This window comes from Xiphias gladius, chromosome 16, assembly GCF_016859285.1.
Source record: "Xiphias gladius isolate SHS-SW01 ecotype Sanya breed wild chromosome 16, ASM1685928v1, whole genome shotgun sequence".
Classification (NCBI taxonomy): domain Eukaryota; kingdom Metazoa; phylum Chordata; class Actinopteri; order Istiophoriformes; family Xiphiidae; genus Xiphias; species Xiphias gladius.
The window spans coordinates 23,434,587-23,456,198 of NC_053415.1; the positions used below are offsets into that span (position 1 = coordinate 23,434,587).

Sequence of the window (21,612 nt, forward strand, 5' to 3'; positions counted from 1 at the left end):
ACAATGGAGTATGTTTAGAAAACTCAAAGTCAACCTGGGACTTTGGAAGACTACTGTAAATGAAACCTGACTCAGTAATTACTTTGACGTATTAGTTTTTAGGCATGTGCCAAAATATAACAGAAATATGTTGGAGTGGTTTATCGGTAGAGCAAAATTAAAAGCTTATGTACCTGACCATGTGCCCGACATTTCCGCTTTCAATGCATTGATTAATATTCAGCCTTCCGGGGTGTCGTGGTGGTAAAGACGTACAAAATACAGCCACAACATCCACGGTTCGATTCCCGGCCGGGACCCTTTGTTGCAAAATCACTCCCCTCTTTTTCCCCTCATTTCCTGTCCGTCTCTACTCTATCAGCTGCCTGATGAAGGCAAAAATGGCAAAAAATATATATAATATAAATAATAATACAAAAAAAAAAAAAACAGTAAGAATACAACAACTGAGATGAGATTCAGAGCGAAACAACTGAGATTAACCTGAGCCATTTCGATGACAGAAATCCAAAAAATAAATAAAAAAAATTCCACTGAAAAATGACCAGTGGTATTTTTATTCATGCAGTCAATGATGCATGAAATACATACAATCAAATTCAAATCTAACGCCATCTGTAGTGTGTGTGTGTGTGTGTGTGTGTGTGTGTGTGTGTGTGTGTGTGTGTGTGTGTGTCAGTGCACCTGACTTGATCTTCTGTAAATAAACACTGTAACGTGGCGTAGTCTGGTCCTGTGCCGGGTGCCTGTCACTTATCGTGGCCCACGAGCTGCTTTTTCATGTGTTGTTTTGTGCGCGCGGGGAGGTTGTTGGTTTTTTTTGGGGGATTATTGGGTCGTGGATCCGGTTGTCAGATCAGCAGCTCTCGATATCTGAGACTTAAGATCCCCCGACGAGACGACAGAGTTCGGACGGGGCTTTTTCATGTGTGCCCCCCCCCCGGCAGGCAAACCAGGAGCGGTGCCACTGTCACATGCTAAGAATCAGCATGAAACACATAACGTCAGCCCTGACGGCCGCCGCCGTCCTGTTCAGCCGACTTTGACTGTAAATCAAAGTCAAGAGCCTTTCCCAGACACCCCCTGGTTAGTCTGGCCACCGAGACGTGTTTGTACTGGGTCATCAACAAGGGCAGGATTGATTAAAAACAAAACCCAATTCAGAGGAGACCTGCTGGCTAACATGTGGGGGTAAAGCCGGGGTGCTCCCATGAAGCAACCGATCCACTGGACAGGCGCGTTCCTCGGCCAGGCCGGCTCCGCGTTTCCACGGTGCAACAAGGTGCAACAAGGTGCAACAAGGTGCAACGCGTTTGGTTTGAAAAAAGGGGCCACGGCACGGGGAGGCAAAATGGCAGAGAGCCCGGGCAGGCTCCGGCTAGCTGATCTGTCCGACAACTCACACGGACTCATGACAGGCACATGGTTAGCCACTCGCACCTAGCCGGTGCCTCCATTTGTCCCAACGGAGGCTGGAGGGTGCACAGAGGTGGAAGGGGAGTCGGTGGAGGAGGAGGAGGGGGGCGGCGGAGCACAAACACTTGATGGAAACGGGTGTTTTGGGAGCCAGAGGATGAGCTAAGGCTGCGGACGGAGATGCTCCAACCGTGTGCCCACAGTGCAACGAAACTTGAGGTAACGTTGACAGCTGAAGGGGCGAAGTTTCTGGAAAAACCTGAGCCGCACTGGAAAGTGTCCGAACGTGGGGGGATATTTTAGGGCGGCGGGGGTCTGCGAGGGGAACGGGGCTGAACGAGGGGAGAGGTGGGGAGGGGTATTACGGTTGCGAGCGGGGGTTTTGCGGGATTTTTGCGCCACGCATCGCTTCTCTAGTATAAAAAAAAAAAAGCAAAACGGGGAAAACTGAACACATTTAACAACAGAAACCGAGAAGAAACAAACAGCGGCGGGAGTCCCCCAGCCGCCTAACTCAAGCCGAGACAAAGTTAAGAAACGTGGACCTTCTCCACCGCGACTCTAGAGTAACGCTGAGTCTCTCACCATTAAAACTTTGGCAGCGCTTTCCAGCTGTGTGATCACTTCTGGTGCACCGACCGCCGCCATCATCGTCCCTCTCCAATGACGCGCCATGCGCTCTGCATTGTGGGATTACAGCGTCGGTACCCGGGCAGGGTTGAACCCGCCATCCCCGGCGCGGAGGCGGCGGGTACTGCAACCGCAGCCCGGAGGAGAAAAACCTCCACTCCGCTGCCGCGCTCTCCCGCCCGGATGCCTGAGGTGCCGCAGGCTTTAGCAAAAACGTGACGTTATGATGGAGGAACAAAAAAAAAACCCAAACAAACACTAGAAACCCCTGGAACACTATTTTAGTGGCTTAAGTTGGCTGTTAATATTTTTTTGTTTGAAAAGTCACAGAGCTCAGTTAAAAGACAAAAAAAAAAAAAGACCAAAAAGAGATGCAAAAATTATCCCGACGAGAGGCAAAACGACCACAGAGAGACACAATGAGTACAGAGACAAAAAATGACCGAAAAAACTACTACAGAGACTCAAAAATGACCACAGAGAGACACAATGAGTACAGAGACAAAAAAATGACCGAAAAAAACTACTACAGAGACTCAAAAACGACTACAAAGAGACAAACTACTACTACAGAGACTCAAAAATGACCACAAAAAGATGCAAAATGACAACAAAGACACAAAACGACCACAGAGAGACACAATGAGTACAATGAGAAAAACAAAACGGACAAAAAAAGAAAAAGAACTCCACAAAGAAGCATGAATGCAAAATGAATACAGCGACTACAATGAGAGACTAAACGGCCAAGTGAGGGGCACTTCGCCCGTCTCTGCCCAGGGGGCCCATTTTCTCATAGTCCATTCATCGATGTAGTGATGTCCGACAAGTACAGCAAACAAAACAAAGCACAGACGCCAACCATTTTCCCCAAGCATGTAGCTGTATAATTTTGAGGTTCTTGTCTTACTATTACTTTTTGTTACTGCTTATACTTCTGCATTTAAGAGGATAGTGTGACACCTTTTATTCCTACTTTCTTTGACAGCATTCGATGGCAGAGTTAAGATTTTAACATTCAAAACAGTTCATCAAAATATGATGCACTGGTATTAAACCACCCAAGTGAACACAATACTGTAGTTTAAAAAGAAAAAAAAATGTTTTGCTCCACTTCAACCAACTGCAACATTATTGTTGATTACATCGGTAATATTAATAGAATATTAACAATAATTAGAAAATGCACTCGGTAGAGAGCAGACCTCCGCTAAGGCCAATGTCAAAGAACATACACCAGACAAGTCCGGTGCAAATCGGTTCAGTACTTTTCACGTAATCCCACTGACAAGCAAGCAAACAAACCAAAAAAAAACAGACACTGTTGTGATTATATAACCTCTTTGGCAGAGGTAATGACAACAGTCTGAAAGCGGCCATTTTAAATAGTGAGTACTTTTGGTACCTAAAATACATTTTGCTGCTAATACTTATGTACTTTTACTCAAATAAAATTTTGATTACTAAACTTATAACAGATTTGGGTTGTGGTTTTGCTACTTTTGTAAGAGATCAACCTCTGAATGTAGTGATGCCAGAAGTTAAACAGAAAAAAAAAAAAATATGGGGATATGTTTCAAATGTCAAATAAAACAAAAAAGATTTAAATCCACAATGAGCCATAGGCCCACTTTTTGCTGCAGTGTTATTCAATCAACTCATTGTTTTTAAACTGTGAAATTTGTCTTTTTTGTAAAAAAATTAATTCGAGATTTACTAACTTTCGAGTTCACGTTTCCATCACGAAAAAGCAGAATGTCTTATGCTTGGTATTACAGTATAAGTTACTGTTTATATCGCTCCCTGACCTCATTTCTGTTTATTTATCAAAAGTAGATGAACTGTCTTTTTCCAAAAACAAAAAGTAAGCTGAATTCAGATGGATTCACTGTGCACGGATGACAGTCAACAGAAATGTAATCCTTCCTTGCATATTATATTTAATTATCATGGTATACAACAGATTTTTTTGCTCATGAGCCCAATTGTATTGGATATTTTAAAAAAAAGTCAAATTCAACATGTGATCTAACTCTCAAGCTATGACAGGCCTTAAAAATAAGATTCAGCACCTTCTGTTCACACATCATATGCACTGAAATAAAGCACGAGTCCAAGTTGGTTAATTTAATTTATACATACATTTTACACACAAGGACTGTGAAAGCATTTTTACAAATTCTCTGTTCATACATAAATGTAAAAAAAAGAGATAGCTGTCCACATTACATCATCTATAATACTGTGTAGACATGGATGTTTGAACATTAGCACAAGGGAAATTGAAAAAAAAAAGGGGGGGGGATACAAAAAATATGTATATCTGTATAAATATAAATTCAAGAGTAACAGAATTGTATCATACATTAAGAAGCATCGAAGAAAAGCAGAGGCTCCTTAGAGTAAAAATACAAAATGAAAAGGATACACAAGTAAAAGTCTCGTGACGAAATCAAGATCAAGTCAGTCAAAGATTGTCAGTCATCACTCTCTAACCATAGGAACAAAAAACAAAAACACATCCAGGAAACACCTCACACACTTTGTGGCACTCACACACACACTGCAGAGAGTCGCGGCTCTCGTTATAAAGCTATTGTCCACGCAGCAGTCCGTCCTGGTCGATGTGGATTGGCAACGCGGTCCACGAGAGGTTTAGAGAAAGTGGAAGGACGTCTGGTCAGACGTCTGGACCGGCTGACAGAAAAACTGGATGGGGGAAGAGTGAAAGAGCAACGCCCGTCTGCTTCAACAGTCGCAATGATGGTGCCCTTGAGCAAGGCACTTCACCCATGATGGATCCAGTGGTGCTGCTCTGCAGAAGACTGGCTTATCTAGGCAGCTCACAGACAACCCTGGCTATGTTTACCTGCAGGAGACTGGCTCCAGCTTGAGCCACCATCAAACACAATCACAACAACAGCAATCACAATGTGATTGAATATTTTTTTTTTGTGTGTGTGTGTGTATTCATGCAACAAAGCCGTCAGTCTGTGAAATGGAATTTAAATTTTGAACAATCCACTCCAAATAAAACCAGCAGCTTCTCAAATTGAAACATGACTTGAGTTGCAACATTGCGGTGAAAAACCCTTTTTCCCTTTCCTAAAACAATACGTTGCAACAAGAAAAACACTGAGTTGCAGAAAAATGTAATCGTAGTGGCGTTTCCATGCGACTTTAAGGGGAAAAAAAGCCACCTTCAGATTATACGTCTCATCGGTCTTTGATAGCAGGAGTTGTAATTTATTGTCTTGCCCGTTTTCCCCTCAACCCCTGCCTTACCTAATTCTGCTTACTTTGAGTTACCGACTAGAATAAGAACGACGATGGTGGCGCGTGTTGACAGAGCCAGTGTGAATGTGAAACAGAGCGTGCTCTGCCAGTTTCCCCACATCGAGAGTAATAACAGGTAAGAAAGGTCTGTGAAAAAGAGATGATAATAGGAGGGTAATCTTTTAAGATTGTGCTGCTCACTGTAGAACACAAGGCACGTTTACAGAAAAACAAACTTTCAATACATTGTCAAGCAAAATAATAATAATAATAATTAAAAAAAACAAACAAAACAAACAAAAAAACCCCAAATCATCTGTAACAAATCTTATCCACACATTTTCATCGTTCTGCCAGTTATGCGTCAGAGAATCACTTAAAAAAACGTTCTGGCTTCTTTAGCATTCCCTGTCCTTAAGTCAACCTCACAATACTGCTGGAAGAGTTGGGTATTAACTAACCCCGCAGCTCAGTTCAGAGAGAGCAGGCACTGTTTACTGATTGTCAATGAGCATGAAGGTACTGGATGACAGTGTCATCTGCTGGGCAGCAGAGCACCAATACAGAACATGGCACAGGTTTGTAGTAAAAGTACAGAGTTAAACAACACTCAAACTTGTGGTCATTTCGGATAAATAAAGAAAATGTACCAAACACTAACACTTTGTTGAAGTTTAACCTTTTGCCTGTAAAATAGAGAAAGCTATTCATTCTTATTTTCCAATTACATTTCCTGAAGCCAACCCGCCTCGCTCCTCCTCCTCCTACTCTAACTCTTATCTACTCTGTTCCATGTCTTTCTGAACCAGAAACCTTTACACCCTCCTCTCCTCTCAGGACCAGCCTGGCTGCAGGAGGTGAAGAGTCTACCCACAATGTTCCGCAAACACTGATCATCATCATCATCATCATAATCATCATCATCACCACCGTCGTCGCCTTCGACACCGGGCGGCGGCACACACTCCGACATTCAATTATAGAAAGGCGCATAGCTCAGTACTTTCAAAACCCAAGCACACTTGGCAATTGAGCCGACACTTCTTTTAGCCACAACAAAAGAAAACAGGTACACATGTAATAACAATTATAATAATAATAATGTAAATAATATTAACCACAATAATAAGCAGCATGATGTAACTGAAAAAGAAAATATATATAAACCAATATATTTGTACATTTCAGTACTAAACGTTCAAAAGGATATTAAGTGTTTAGAAAACTATATATAATGTATTTTTTTGTATTGCACATAGTCATACTATCACAAGTTTGGCTGTTGTAAGAACATGTGGCTTTGTGTTTTTGTGTCTGCCTCCAGAGGACAGGGGAGGCTGGTTAAATTAAAATGCAACTGTGTGAGCGATCTTTGCAAAACAGCTGGTTGGTTATTTGTGTGTGTGTGTGTTTGTGTTAGAGCTTTGATTCTCAGTCAGAAATAAAAGTCAGCCCGACCCGACCCGACGGGTTCAGGTTTGTCCAGGTCTACCTCGGATTTCTCCTAATTTTCGTGAATCGGGTTGAGTGTCATTTTATTCATCAGTTCTTTCCCTTAAACAAAGCATGAGAAACTACGTGTTGTGCAAACAAGTGAAGGAATATGCCCCCCCCCCAATAAACAAGAAGTATCATTTGAACACAAAAACATTTTTCTTCTGATCCAACTCTTCTTGTAGTTTAAGAGCAGAAACTGCACGTGAGGCTTTACAGTGAAATTTCTGGTTTTAATGAGTGGTTCAGTCTTGGATCGGACTAAAATAAAATCTGGCTTGATTTTTAGGGCCCAAACCAAAATCCACACACGCTCTATGCACCTTTGTGGGTTAAGGATTTTTTGGAGGTGACTTCTGAAATGGTCCGTCATCATAGAGAATCAATAACAGGAAGCATTTCATAGAAACAAGGATGTTTGTAATAGCAACCTCTTAGGGAAGAAGTTTCGGGCTCCACCTGAAGGACAAAACATTACACTGAACTAGAGTTGGCACAAAATGAGGCAGCTATGGATGTAGAAGATAGCAAAACAAAATATTTTTGGTTGCTGTAATTTCAAATTTTTGAAATTTGATCTGCTACAAATGCAGAAATTTCAGCCGAAGACACAGAAATATATCAATTTTGAAAACCGGTTGCTGCCAAACGAACGTGTCAGAGGAACCTGGGAGAATTTTTCATCCATCTGGTCTGAGACAGCTTCTGAGACAACTGAAATCTACCTGCAGAGACCCACGCCTTTTTCACCCTCTATGACCAAGCACGAGCTGTACTTAATAAGTGTGAGTGTGTGTGCACGTGCATGCATGTGTCTTTGTAGCTTATTTTGCAGCAGCTGTGAAAGAGGCGTGTTGCTAACCCCCCCCCCCGTGCGATTACTGAGTAAACTGATTCCACTCTTCACATTGCCATGTCCAATATTTGAGTGTAAAGCAGCTCAGGTAGAACAGGAAGTAGCTCCTGTGTCAGACAATCACCGTCGAGGTGTTTCATTTGTCCGTAAGACCAAGGGTGGAAGGAATGGGACAAGAAACCCCTGGAATAACCAGAAGAGGTCCTCGAATTAGAACCATTAGATCCAGACCTCCTCACATTCCCAAGGATATTAACTATCTCCTTTCAACCTGAACAGTGTCTGGGTCTTGCTCTGCTCACCGCATACGCTTCACCCTTGATGCAGTCAGTCAAATACAGAATGTTGTTGCTTGGTCCCGGATCAGGGGAGTTTTGTATTTGAAGTCATTGTGGATGCACTACAGATTCCACAAGGTGGCGATGTTTGTCAATCCTGCTCCTGCAATTTAACAACCACACATGCCAGATATGCATAACACACACACAGACACATACACAGAAGAAGAGCAGCGGCAGGCGGGAGGGTCATGAGCTCAATGATGAACGTTAATCGGCAGTTACAGACACACCCTGCACAGGAAAAGTATCGGTCTGCAGCTCTAGACGTACACCGGCTCACATCCTTCCCCCTGCTCTCCCTCCTCCTCTTCATCTTCCTCTTCCTCCTCCTCCTCCTCTTCCTCCTCTTCCTCCTCCTCCTCCTCTTCTTCTTCCTGTTCCTCCTCCTCCTCTGGGCCCATGCTGCTGGCTCCGGAGATGCTTGGCGGAACCACGCTGGCCTCAAGCGGTTTAGGGTAGCGGAAGGGGCAGCCGTGGTCGTCGAAGAACCTGCGGAAGGTGAACTCGTAGAAGGCGTGTTCTGGGTGCTTCCCATGCGGGGAGTAGAGCGTGTCGAAAGCGCGGGTGCTGTCCCCGCTGTCACTCCATGCCCCGGGGCCACCCTCCTCCTCCACGGGGTCAAAGTTGGACGTGTCCATTGGGTGGGCGATCTTGGGCCGGTAGGGGGCCGGTTGCTGCCGTAGATTGCTGGAGAAGTCCATCTGGGCGAAGAAGGGGTGGGCCTTGATCTCACCGGCGCCGTTGGCGCCCAGCCGGTCCTCTGCAGAGCAGCAGAGGCGACCGATGATGTCGACAGACTCGGGGCTCAGTTTGACCTGGGCGGGCACCTGCAGTGTGCTCTCCCAGTTAATGACCTGTGGAGGGGAGATGCATAATACGTGAGTTTACCACAGCTACTGTAATGTCAGATGTTGCATTATGATGTTATAAAACCACCAGTTTAGACTCGCGATTGAAAGTTCCCTCTTGATCCTTGAAACAGCAGCTGACTAAGACAATCTCACCGCAAGATCCATTTAGCTGGGGTTCTGGAGCTTTCAATCATATCAGAGGATCTTCCTCAGTAGATGGGAGTTGCCCAGTTGTCATGAAAATGTAGAGGTTTTTTTTCTGGACAACTGCATCTGATGAGGAAGATCGTATTAAACAACTGAAAGGTTGAGAACAGCCACTGAACAGACCTTGTGCCGAGATTGTTTTTCAACTGGGCAAACTCCATCTGCCGAGGAAGATGGTGAGATACGATCGAAAGCTCCAGGACAGCTACTGAGTTAACCTTGTGGTGAAATTCTGCTTGTCAACTATGGTTTTGACTCTTATTCCAAAAACAGCTTTTGATTCCAAAACTATCTGTATGGCTTTAATGATCTGGCCGAACCGACCCTTTAACAAAAGGTCACATGGCCTCAAGACTAGCTGATTTATTGGACATAGTTTTGGTGTCCTGTCATCATGCCACGTTTGAGATGTGGAAAATTTTTTTTGATTCCAGTCCCTGTAACTTGAGCCAAGTATTACACTGTTTTATTCACCCTCTATGTCGTTCATGAAGCCAAGACCAGCAGGAGGGCAGATATAATGTGCCACTGTTTAACTGGCCTGGCCTGCTGCGACTGAACTGATCCAGAGACACCAGGCTGATATTCATTCATCCATTGGTCAATGATTTAATTTCTAAATCAAAGCGGGGATATTTTTCTTCTTCACCGACCTTAATCTGAGTCTCGGTGGGTGTGGGAGCCAGGAAGGGCGGCTGTCCCACCAGCATCTCGAACAGGATTACTCCCACGCTCCACCAGTCACACAGCTGGGTGTAACCTGCACACACGACACGAATATCAGATTAAACTATGAGTGACAAACATTATAACATCGTAACTATTTGCTCAAACACGTATTTTCTGTTGTGTTGACTCTGCACCTCAATGAATTCATTTGAAATGAAACAATGACTCTGAATTTAAAGTGCGGACCCTCAGCAGTGGCTGAGGGTGTTCACACTGATGCTTGATCAACAGCGTAGAACCCTGTTTACACCCAATTCTACAATTCTTTGAACAGTAGGACAACAATGGGGCTACACTTTCTACTGTGTTCACACAAAATATCCTCAAATTAAAGCTCAATGTCAGAACTTAAAACATCAAAGCTAATGTTTCATGCCGAGTACAGAGCCAACACGACAAAAAAAGGTGACAGTGTCCACGTATTAACTGACTCTGCTGCATATGCAAAAGATATGCAACATGTCTGAGTATTCTAGGATAATATTTATTACATGATGAGTTTTGAATTCACAGTTACATTCCTTATCATGGTAAATGCTGAATTTTCATAAACCGAGAATTGAAACTAACTCCAGTTTTGTGAAGGATAAACGTAAACTAAATGTCTAAAATATGAGCACATACTTGGCACAAGGACACTTTTGTCACAAAGGATCTGAAATTCAAGGAAAAGGAATTTTCACCTTGTTTTCTTTACTTTAAAATTATCAACAGGCAAATGCAAAGACAAAAACAAATTTGTATTTGGTAAATGAATCAGTTAATGTTGATTTCTTCAGCCTCTGGTCCATTTTCAGACTAACTGTCACGTGTACTCTCTTTCCAACCATGAGCTATTCAAACCAGTGACCCCATGTGAAGCTGGCTCTACACAAAGCAGCAGCGTCTTAAACCTTATATCTGGATGGTTAAATAATCAGATCAAAGTTTTTTCAGTCATCAGATACTTTTACTTCAGACACTGCTCAGCTGAATCTGCAGTAATCATCCATTTTATTCTCGCCCACCTTTGCGCAGCAGCACCTCAGGTGCAATGTAGTTTGGCGTTCCCACCAAGGAGTGAGCCAGGCAGCGCTGGTGCTGCCGGTTGGCGCGCTGCTCCAGTGTCATCAGCCGGTCGCCACACCGACAGTTGGAAACGTCATCCCAGAAGTCACTGGGCTCCATGCTGTCCTGTCTGACGTGACTTCCTAAAGACAGAAGAAGAGGAACGATGTTGTTGAACTTCGCACAAAAAAGCACACACGATGACACACTGCCTGGATTAGCTGGATGGGAAAGGTAACACTCTGAACAACTGCCAGTTTTTGAGGTGCCTTTGAGCAAAGCACATAATGACCAGCGAACGGGCTGGACCTTGCAGCTGCCAAGTCTGAATGTGCCTGACAATGCACTTGCGTGCTCATTTAATTTTGCCTTATCTTGCCATAAATACGCGCACAACAAACAGATTTATATAACGATATCACCAGATGACTATTGTCCCACACAGGCACTGAGTAGGTGCTTTGAACAAATCGCTGATTGGATATGTCAAAACTTCCTCCAGTTAAACACAGATAAGACTGAAATAATTGCTTTTGGAGCCAAAGAAAAGAAATTTAAAGTCAGTGCTCTGTCGCTAATGGTAAAGACCACAAACCAAGCCTGAAGTCTTGGTCTTACATTACAAAATCAGCCTATCACCTGTAGCTGCACTGTAATTTTAATTTTGACTGTTTATTCCGCCTCATTCTATTGTAGCTTGTTTGTATCTTCTATTTTAAATCTAGTTTATGTATTTTTTTACTGTCTTTTTACGATGCCTTGTGTTTTTGTGTCTCATGTAAAGCACTCTGTATTTCCTTGTTTTTGAAAGGTTCTATGCAAATAAACTTGTCTTCTCCTGAACGTGATCGGAGAAACTAAATGGTATTTATATGAACTATGATTCTCCATTACAAAACAGTGAGAGTAAGATGTAGTTCTAAGAAAAACATCTGTGATTATCACTCTTATTAGTGCACATTATACAGTATGTTCTTACATGTAGGCTGCATGTTTACAAAATCCATTGAATCCACTGTTAAATCATGTGTGCATGTGTGTGTGTGCGCATGTTAAGATATTTTGGCCATGTAGCACGAGTAGAGCACTAAACCATCATCATAAACTGCCTCACCTTTCTGGTAGTACTTGGAGTTGTGTGTCCAGCGGAAGCCTGTGCACAGACCGAAATCCGTCAGCTTGATGTGTCCGTCAAGGTCAATGAGGATGTTGTCAGGCTTGATGTCGCGGTGGATGAAGCCCATCTTGTGGACACTCTCGATAGCCAGCGTCAACTCCGCCACGTAGAAGCGTGCCAGAGGTTCGGGGAAGACGCCCATTCGGATGAGCAGGCTCATCATGTCGCCTCCGGGGATGTAGTCCATGACGAAGTAGAGGCTGTCGCGGTCCTGAAAGGAGTAGTAGAGACGCACCACCCACTCGTTGTCGGCCTCCGCCAGGATGTCACGCTCCGCTTTCACGTGAGCCACCTGCATCGAAGAAAGTGCACATTTGAACTAGTCTGCATTACAACTTGTCATCATTAATTTAAATACCAACAATAATATCCACAAAGACACAAACCGGCTGCAGCTCAGTGGATCAGTATGGTATGTACAAACATGATAAGAAAGAGTGAATGCTCTAACTCAAGGGCGTCCTCAAAACAGTAATACTGTGTACTATATACATAAAAATGTATTAAATCACCTGGTTGCGGTTCAGAACATCTTTCTTGCGAAGCGTTTTCATGGCATAAAGTGCACCGGTGTCCACTTTACGCGTCAGACACACTTCACCGAAGGCACCTATGCCCAACGTCTTGATTTTGACAAACATGGACTTGTCCATTTTAGCACGACGTAGCCTGTTGTAGTTGGACTCTTTCTGGTTCAGCATCTTCCTCATCTGTTCCTGCTCTGCTTCTGACAGACCAGCCTGGACAAGAGCGGGAGTGGAGAAAGATTGTGAGGGTGAGGGGTTAATTTTTCATCCGTGATTAGTAATGACCTAGGAATGTGGCACGAGCTGAACCCGGCACCCTGACCTTTGTTGTCAAATTTAACTCATTCTGTTATTCAACTGTGTGGTATTTTTTCTTCTCTAAGAATTGCTTTCAAATCACTTTAAACTAGGTCAAAAAGGCAGAGGCCAAAGCCATGATTCAGGACAAGCCCATGAAAACACAAGTGTGAACTCACTGACTCCTCATACCAAGACAAAGGTTTTGTTGTCTAAAACAAAGTCCTGAGGGAGAATTTTCTGGATGACAACCTCTTGGACATCACTGCTCCATGCAACCCGTTACCATTCTCATTTCCTATACAGACTAAAGAATTTTACCCGTGGGTTTTCAGGTTTTACCCAATTAACTACAAATTCTGACCATTTTCCAAAGCATGTTGATGAGTTTCTTTATTGAATTTCAACCTAAAGATGGCAATTGATTTTATTTTCTTTCAAAATAAAGTTTTGGAGACTCTACGCTTGCTTGAGACAGGATCATCTTCACAGCGAACAATGCGCTGCTATTATTTATTTGTCTAAACTTGACTCCGTTGATGATGCGGTTCAGGATGTCTGTCAACCGATGGATTTCTGCTCTGCTGAGAAACACCACCACAACATCAGCCTGAACACTTTATGGTATCCTTTGGAAAATTGGTCTGCAATAATATAAAATATACACAATTTGTCGTCAATGGGCTAAAAGATGCAAATCCACTGGTATGCTCCACTGATTTATGTTTAAAGATGCTTTCTTATGAATCCAAAAGTTTAAATAGAAGTTATTCAAGAAGCTCCATACAATAGCAACAGTGATGCAAATCACAGGATATACAAGGCGTATGTATCATCACATGGCAATCTTGTAATGCTTTATAATCTGTGTATTTTAGGCATTTAGATGATGCTACGTGAAAGTTACTGAGCATGTAGCGGTTGTGTGCCTCTACGTGACACTCGTGACAAGACTTGCATTTTCCCTTTTTAAAGACCTACATTTCAGTGTCAGCTTAAATCTGGGGCCATCCATTTTACCTGTTTTGTTATTGGGGTGATTCAGCAGCTAAATGCTTGAATTTGTAACATTAAGCTGTTAATGGGCAGGGAGTGCTGTCAAATGTTGTCTTACCTTGGACATCTCTTGTTCCAGCTGAAGCCTGCGGTTGAGTTTCTGCTGGTAGGTCTTCATCACATTCTCTATGTGCTGCTCCATGTAGAACTTGAAGGCGAAAGGTGAGTAGGTCTTGATGCGTGACTCCCTCTTCTCCTCGTCGCGTCCATTCTTCCTCACTGGGACAGGTGACGTCTGGATCTGCTTCTTGTCTTTCACTGTTTTTTCTCCCTTCCCCATCTTTGTCTTCTCTTTCACCTGCTGGCTCTCCTCTCCCTTTCCACTCCCACCGCTGCCATTGTGTGTGCTTCTGGCAGTAGGGTTGCTGAGGTCCTGAGCGCCACACATGGCCCCAGCTCCTTCCAGGGCCCCTGGCTCGCCAGCTGCCCCAGACATGAGTAGATTTTTGGGGTAAGGTGGCGGCGGGCAGCGTGGCTCCTGTGCAGGCTCGAGGGAGTAAGTCTCCTCTGGCATATAGGCCAGAGGTTCTGCTGCATCCTGGGCCTGAGCAGTCATCCAGCCAGGGTGACACGGTCCCACGGCTGTCTTGGGCTCTGGCCTCATCACGCGGATACTTTTTACCGGCTGTTGAATGGGCGGGGATGTCACAGCCGTGATGGTGTTCGGTGGGCCCAAGGAGGACTCCTGTTTTCCAGCTGTAGGAGGTGCAGCCATCGCAGGCCGGACACCGTTGGGCCCCGCAGAGCGACTGTTAAAGGAATTGGTTCTGCTGGGGACACGCACCTCCCCCCTGAATGGGCCTTGGGGCTGGGGTTGCCTGGCTGGGGGGGCCCCTTCAGGGCCCGGAGGCCCTGCCCAGTGGTGCTCATACAGGTCCAGGTTGAGACTGGCCCTAGTTGGTGTCATCAAGCCCTGTGGCAGATCTGGGAAGTCAGGGCCCATGCTTGCCACCCCACCTGGGGAACGGGACATTATGTGGACCTGGTGGGAGGTGGGACTAGCCTGTCGGGGGTGCGAGTGAGGGGGTAGGTACAGGTTAGCGGGGTACCCTCCCCCTCCTCCTCCTGGCCCGTTCTGACCCATGGCCCCTTTGCCCTGCATGTTGACGTAGTTGTCTGGGGGTGCCATCTTGTTCTGGAAGGAGGGGGTCCTCTTTACGCCATAGCCTGCGGGCTCCATCATGTGCTGCCTGGCATGACCGTAGTCATAGTGGGGGCCTGGGACAGGGCCCCCTGGTGGCTGTGGCTGGAGCTGCAGAGGCTGACCAGGGACGTTGTAGCTCATTATGGGCCCGTGCTGGTCCATACTCCCAGGGTAGCCTTTCTGTTGGGCTCCTGGAGGGTACATGGTGTTAGCTGGGTTGCTCTGGGTGGCCATCACTGGTGGATAGGATCCCATACTGGGAGGTCGACCCATTGGGTTTCCCATGGCAGGGCCCTGTGCTGCACCAGATGGGGGCATCATGTAGTTCATAACAGGGGGAGCGCTCAAGTAGGGCCTGGGCATCTCACCCTCAGGGCCATATCCTGCCGCCCCCTCATACATGGGAGCCCCCATCTGATGGTATGGAGGCATGGCACCTGCCTCACCTGAAGCCTCCAACGCAGGCCGGTGGTCCATTGCATTTGGCATTCCAGCTTTTCCTATAAGGACAAGGAATATCACTCAGCAAAAACAGCAACTTATTCTTAACTGTCTGTTGTTGGTAGAAGTAAGTAGATCAATAAGCACATGCAGTAAATATATGTAGTTAAGAGAAATGAAGAGCATTAAAAACCCACTGGCCAAAATGAACTTATTGAGGTTGTATTTATACCTGGTGAAGTCTGCTTGATGACACGGACGATGAGCTCATTGCGAGGGTCGAGGTAACCCATTTTGCTGATGTATTCTAGCGCCGCTTCGATGTTCCTGCTTCCTGTCTGCTTCAGCGCCCGCACCGCCATCTCCTGTGAAGCGCACACAAAAACAAAAAGAGATGTTGAGAAACTTTTTGACACATGCTTTGCTATTATCCCTGCTTTTTCATTTAACAAAAGAAAGCCAAGTTTTTGTTAAATGTCATCTAAACACAAGTAGCTGTGCAAGAACTTCGCCTAAATAAAGAATTTAAAATTGGTAAAATTTTAAATCAGATCAGGAACTATTTGATTAAAGAATAAGCAAACAAGACTACGAATTTGGCCAGACATTCAGTGCTAGCTTTTGATACTCTGAACTTTTGAACTACTGAAAAAAGTTGGTCGCAACCCAAACGTGAAAACGCTTAAAAAATACCTATAAAAGACTTGAAAATACATACAAACACACAAGAAAAACCCTTGACATAAGCTTTAAAAGATATTGCTGCAAGTATCTGCCATTAACCACACAAAAACACACAAACAGAAAAAGGCTCATGTATGCCTGCAGCACACATGCAAGCACAATGAGGTTAATCTGCTTTGAAGGTGTCCATAAACCCATCACAAAAAAAAAAACGCACAAACTTTAAAAACGCACAGCAGCCCAGTAGGTGCTCAAGCACCTGCATCCTCTCCACTCAGGGTCACGTACCAGTGACTTCCTGTGCCTTTCAAAACAACACACAAAAAACATACCACCAAAAAGAGGTCAAATTACTACTGGAAATGGGAATGATGTACATGAATGGCAATGGGAAAGTGTAGTATGTTTTTACTGTAATATGTTTTTATTAATGTCTGTTTTGTAGTGACATGTGTGATTTCAATATTAAAAAAAAACCTGAAAAAAAACTTTAAACCTGAGAAACTGAAATGGTTAAGTGTAGGAGAAGAACGGTGAGCTAACAGTTTCTTAGTCGGCATTCAAAGAAAACTCTGAGCCAAGGCAATTATTATAAAAGCCACGTGATTATTTGTAATGGGTGCAATTATTTCATGTGAATGATTCAGTAGTTGTAGCCTTACAGCAGGGTGTGGTCCTATGTGTACCTCAGACAGGCTTCACCAGAAATGACCAGTAAGCACTCCCTTTGATGGACTATATTGGAGTTTCTGTTTTAGCTCATTTAACACTAACTACATTAACTTTATATCACTACCCACCATTTTCCAAAGATTATATAATATTTTACATTTCTGAATGCATTCTTTCTTCCTTCCCCGGGTTGTGCTCTTTTCAGTACGATTTAAGAGTCAACAGAGGCTCAAAACTTGCTTGAGAATGATCGCCTTTACTTTCACTCCCAGTTACGGTATGTTGTCAAATTGTGTTAATGAAATTAAAAAGCACAAACTGATCGATGCTATTATGTCAGAAAACCAAATACAGAAGACAAGAATTAACACATGGATATCATGAAAGGGATCATGGGAATTTGGAAGCGTACTGCATTAAAAAGATTCCTGTTTGGCAGCCAACTCTCAAATCTTGGACACAGGAATTTCCCGTCATCAATAATGCACTACCCAAATTATTACTGTCAACCTGATTTTGTTTGCACAAGATACTAAAAAACACTAAAATACCATGGTAAAAGATTGAGTGTGTGTTTTATTTTTCACTGCATTTAAGTTAACTGTGTGATGAAGCAGCTTCCATAACTTCCCTTGCAGGTCTATGCATCATCAAATTGACTGCATTGCCCTTCTTCCTCATGTAATGTTGCATTTTATTTGCGCTATGGTTTTGTCTCCCTCCTCACTCATACCCCCAGGTGGGGCGCGTGGAGCTCATCCCATGCCTTGGGACCCAACAGGTGGGTCACTGTAAAAAGCCCACTGGTATTTAGGTCACCTATGTGAAAAATGTTGCCACAAAAATGCGAAGGAGGAAACATGCAGAGCGTCACTTTCCAGTTTTTGGCCTTTTATTTGATAATGCCAATCATTCCTTTGGTTTTTGTGTTAATTTAAAGCAGGAGATTTTTTAAAACTTTTCTACTCATGAGTCAAAATGAGAAATCAATTCAACACCCCCACCAAGACGCCTGAACGCATACTTGGGCTGGAGCAAGACACAGTAACCAATTGTGGTTCTGATTTACAGTTTGAAATGTTGGGCTTTATATCAAGTTCATAAAATAAAGGCCACAAAAGCCAAACAGAGTTTTATAGACTTGAGTTAGAACAAAGTGTCTGTTTGCTGCACCACTGCTACAGGACATTACAAGACTCAAATAGGTCACTGTAGTGAAACAGTATAGATAGTTACCTACTGTGTTATGTAGCGCACACTCTCCCCCTTTGTATGTTGCATAAGGACGAGCTGATTTTGATGATTTCTGTTACTGCATATATAAAGTTTTCGACCAAAGTGTCTCCATTAATAGTCAGCAAAACGTTTCATCTGTTTGTATATCTATATCTCTTCCCATGGAGATGGATTTAAAGTAATATAGATTTAATAGGAGCATCCCTTCTAATTATAGCTTTTACTTGAATTCCTTTCTTTAGTGTAGAGTGTAAACAGGGTCCTATAATACGACCCTGTAACCCCATGTAAACAAACAGGACACAAAATTGAAAATCCATCTTTCCTTCTCCAACGGAGCACCCCACACCTAGATGAGCAAATCCCCTCCAATTGCACATGACCTTACTACAGAGACATTTCAACTCAGACCCCTGACCGGCCGCTCTGACAAAGCCAACGTTCAGGTGCCCCTGCTGGCCATATGTAGTAACAGCAGCCGCAAATGAAAGTCTCCCGCCATATACAGATGACATTAATTGTATGTCATTATTCAGTCAGTCACTAATAGGGCCACAAACTCCTAAGTCAAAAACGGAAAGAATCTTAGCTGGCTACAAAAAAGCGTTTGCAAGTTGTGAAAGCTGCCAAAGGAGGGGTAATTACTACGTAATGATTTAGTAGGGTGCCCAAACCTTTGCACATGCTACAGTTATCATTTAATTCTTGTCTGCATTTTAAGATCATGAAATAAAAAGAAACAGTGATTTGACATTTGAAGAAAGGCTCATTTCTGGCTGGAACGCAACAGCGTGGTCAGCCCTGTTAACGCAAATGTCTGTCACTGACCGACTGCGTGAGGAAGTTACACCATCGGTCAGCCGAATGCCACCTGACTGAGTGTTGAGTTTCCCACTGGCTGTTGCTCTTTCAAAATGAATTTGCACAAACAGTTTCTAATATGAAATCGGGGGGGCATTTATAGGCAGTGTTGCCAACTTGGCGCCTTTGTCGCTAGATTTACTCTACTTTTCAGACCCCTTTAGCAACTGTTTCTCAAAAAAAGGCACCTAGTGACAAATCTAGCAACTTTTTAGGACAAACCTTAGCTACTTTCCACAGAAGAGAGTCGCTAGCGTTGACCCGCGAGTGCGAGGTTGGGCTTTCCCTCCTCCATTGGGAATTCAGCTGTATTAAATTGCTGTATATATGAGCACGGAGAGTAGGAGAAGGCCCAAAACTGGCTGACACGAGGCAGGATGCAAATATGACGTGATGATGTCATCAATGTGCTAATTAGTGTATTATGTCATCTAGTGACATTTAGCGACTTTTCAAGCAGGCTTTAGGTACTTTCCATTGAAAGTAGTTGTTTCCTACGGTTCCACGACAGTTTTCAAATATGTCCTTAATTTCGCAAATTGACCATACGCAGTCCAGCCGTATACTAGGTTCTGACCTAGTCTTGTTTAATCTGTACTTACTGCAGGGGTTGTTTTAACTGCTTTCACTTCAAAAATCAGCAAAAATACGTGATTTGACCAGGGCTGCCCAAACGTTTCCAAACGTTTACAATCAACAGCAACTGGTTAAATTACAACAACAATAAACTATCTAGCTTAGGGTACTTCAGCTATAAAACCAACATACATGGATGATTATTAACTACACTGTCATTAAAACTTGTAACTTTTATTTTTTAAGCGTTTAGCTGATTCCTAGACTAACTTCAGATTAGAGTAATAGTATGAATAACTGAATCTTCAGTATCTATAATTGTAGTTTTACATAAATATAAATCTGGAGCCCTACCACTACTATAACATGTGCATTATCATTTACAGACTATTGCAAATGTGTCTCCACTGCTCTTCTAATAAGGACTGTTAAACACCTGCAACCCATTGAGACTGTGGCTGTCAGATTTCTGACAGGGTTCAGGAGACCTGAGCACATTATTCCTACTCTTAAATCTTTTAAATGGCTTTGAGATCATTTAAGAAGATTTTAAGGATTTTATGCTAGTTAATAAATCAGTCAGCATCCTGGTCTGGCCATCAGATAAAAGTGCAGTGAGTCAGAACCAGAACCTGCATGCAGATGGAAAAAAACTTTCTGATGCCCTTCAATGTTCAGCAACTCTAAACCAACTTAAAAACATTTATGTTGCCTTTAATTAATTTTGTCTGGTGCACTTTTTTCCTTTAAAGTATATTTGGTGCAACTTACTACCGGACTGAAACTGCACTGAAACTGTGTATTTTGTTGTCTTATTTTGTCTGTTTGTATTTCACTTTATTATATTTACTTTTATCTGTTTTAACTGATTTTAATATTCATTTTCACTGTGTTTTACAAGTTTTGTAATGCAGTTCTTGGCCTTATGTGAACCACTCTGAACTGTGTCTGTGTTTGAAAGGTACTGTACCAAATGAACTGCTTGGCTTTCTATGTAATACTAGCAGAAGTAATAGTAGCAACTGTTTTGAAGCTGGTTACAAAATACCTCAATGTCAACCTTGAAGGTTTTCTTTTGTAATAAAAGCAAAAAAAAGGATAATTTCATCCAAAAACAGAAGAAACAAAAATATATAATTTTAGAGTGTAAGGAAATGCAAGAACAGCTCAGGAGAGAAGTTTTTATCCCCGAGCAGCCATTTTGTGCCCCTTGTTTCTGTGGTTTGTCAGACAGACTGGCCGCCCTTATTCGTCAGGACGAAACTAAATCAAACATAAATGGTTCGAAAGTAAGACTGTGCAGCAACCGTGGGCACAGTCAGCTCTCAAAGCCAGGAAATGCCAAGGCCACACACTCTCTATGCTTTCTGTAATGTGCGTGTGTGGTGTCCATCACGAGTGCGTCTACGTGGTTGTAAATACACTGAAGTGTGCAGCGTGCACATGCCTGCTTTCTTCCCCTCCCGTTGCATTTGAGTGTTCATACACACATAAATGGCTCTACATCCCTGCGCCCGAGACTGACCATCCACACATACACACACACACACACACACACACACACACACACACACACACACACCACTGTTTATACTCTGTTTCCTGTGTGTACGTGTATTTGCGTGTGTGTTGCATTCCTGCGTAGCCAGAAGAGAGTGCTGGCTGCCAGAGCCGCCCAGTAATGTCATATTATGTCCCTCTCTCGCTCAGTCCTTCTTTCGACCTCGATTGCTTTCCTCCTGCTTCTCATATAAAGCTTTTTCTTTCAACATTCTACTTGGCTTTAATGGCATGATAATAATCAAGTACAGTATTACCAAGCTGTAAATGGTTTATATTTTTATGCATAATTTTTTTTTGAATTTCTGCCTCTATCAGATAGTACAGTAAAGAGCTGAAAGAAAATATGGAGAGAGGTAGATGGGGGATGACTTGCTAGAGTTAGAGTCACACGATTACATGTAGTGCTGCAACAATTATTCAATCAATCAACAAAAAAAAATTAATCTGCGACTATTTGACATTTTGTAGACAGAAAGATTAATTGAACATTCGATAAAAGAATCTTAAGATTTATTAATAAAGAAAATAAAT

General features: G+C 43.1%; 2 protein-coding genes across 2 annotated transcripts in view; both read right to left on the bottom strand.

Moving 5' to 3' along the window:
- Positions 1 to 2,091, bottom strand: part of xpo4 (exportin 4) — a 64,780-nt gene extending 62,689 nt beyond the window's left edge. The window contains exon 1 of the mRNA XM_040148063.1: positions 2,002 to 2,091. Within this exon, the coding sequence (XP_040003997.1) occupies positions 2,002 to 2,091 (90 nt within the window). The remainder of the gene's footprint in view (positions 1 to 2,001) is intronic.
- A 1,997-nt stretch (positions 2,092 to 4,088) lies between these two features.
- Positions 4,089 to 21,612, bottom strand: part of lats2 (large tumor suppressor kinase 2) — a 35,442-nt gene continuing 17,918 nt past the window's right edge. The window contains exons 3-9 of the mRNA XM_040148062.1: positions 15,722 to 15,854; positions 13,963 to 15,548; positions 12,537 to 12,764; positions 11,962 to 12,316; positions 10,808 to 10,990; positions 9,725 to 9,831; positions 4,089 to 8,867 (exon numbers count right to left, since the gene is read on the bottom strand). Coding sequence (XP_040003996.1) covers positions 8,274 to 8,867; positions 9,725 to 9,831; positions 10,808 to 10,990; positions 11,962 to 12,316; positions 12,537 to 12,764; positions 13,963 to 15,548; positions 15,722 to 15,854 — 3,186 coding nt within the window. The 3' untranslated portion in view covers positions 4,089 to 8,273. The remainder of the gene's footprint in view (positions 8,868 to 9,724; positions 9,832 to 10,807; positions 10,991 to 11,961; positions 12,317 to 12,536; positions 12,765 to 13,962; positions 15,549 to 15,721; positions 15,855 to 21,612) is intronic.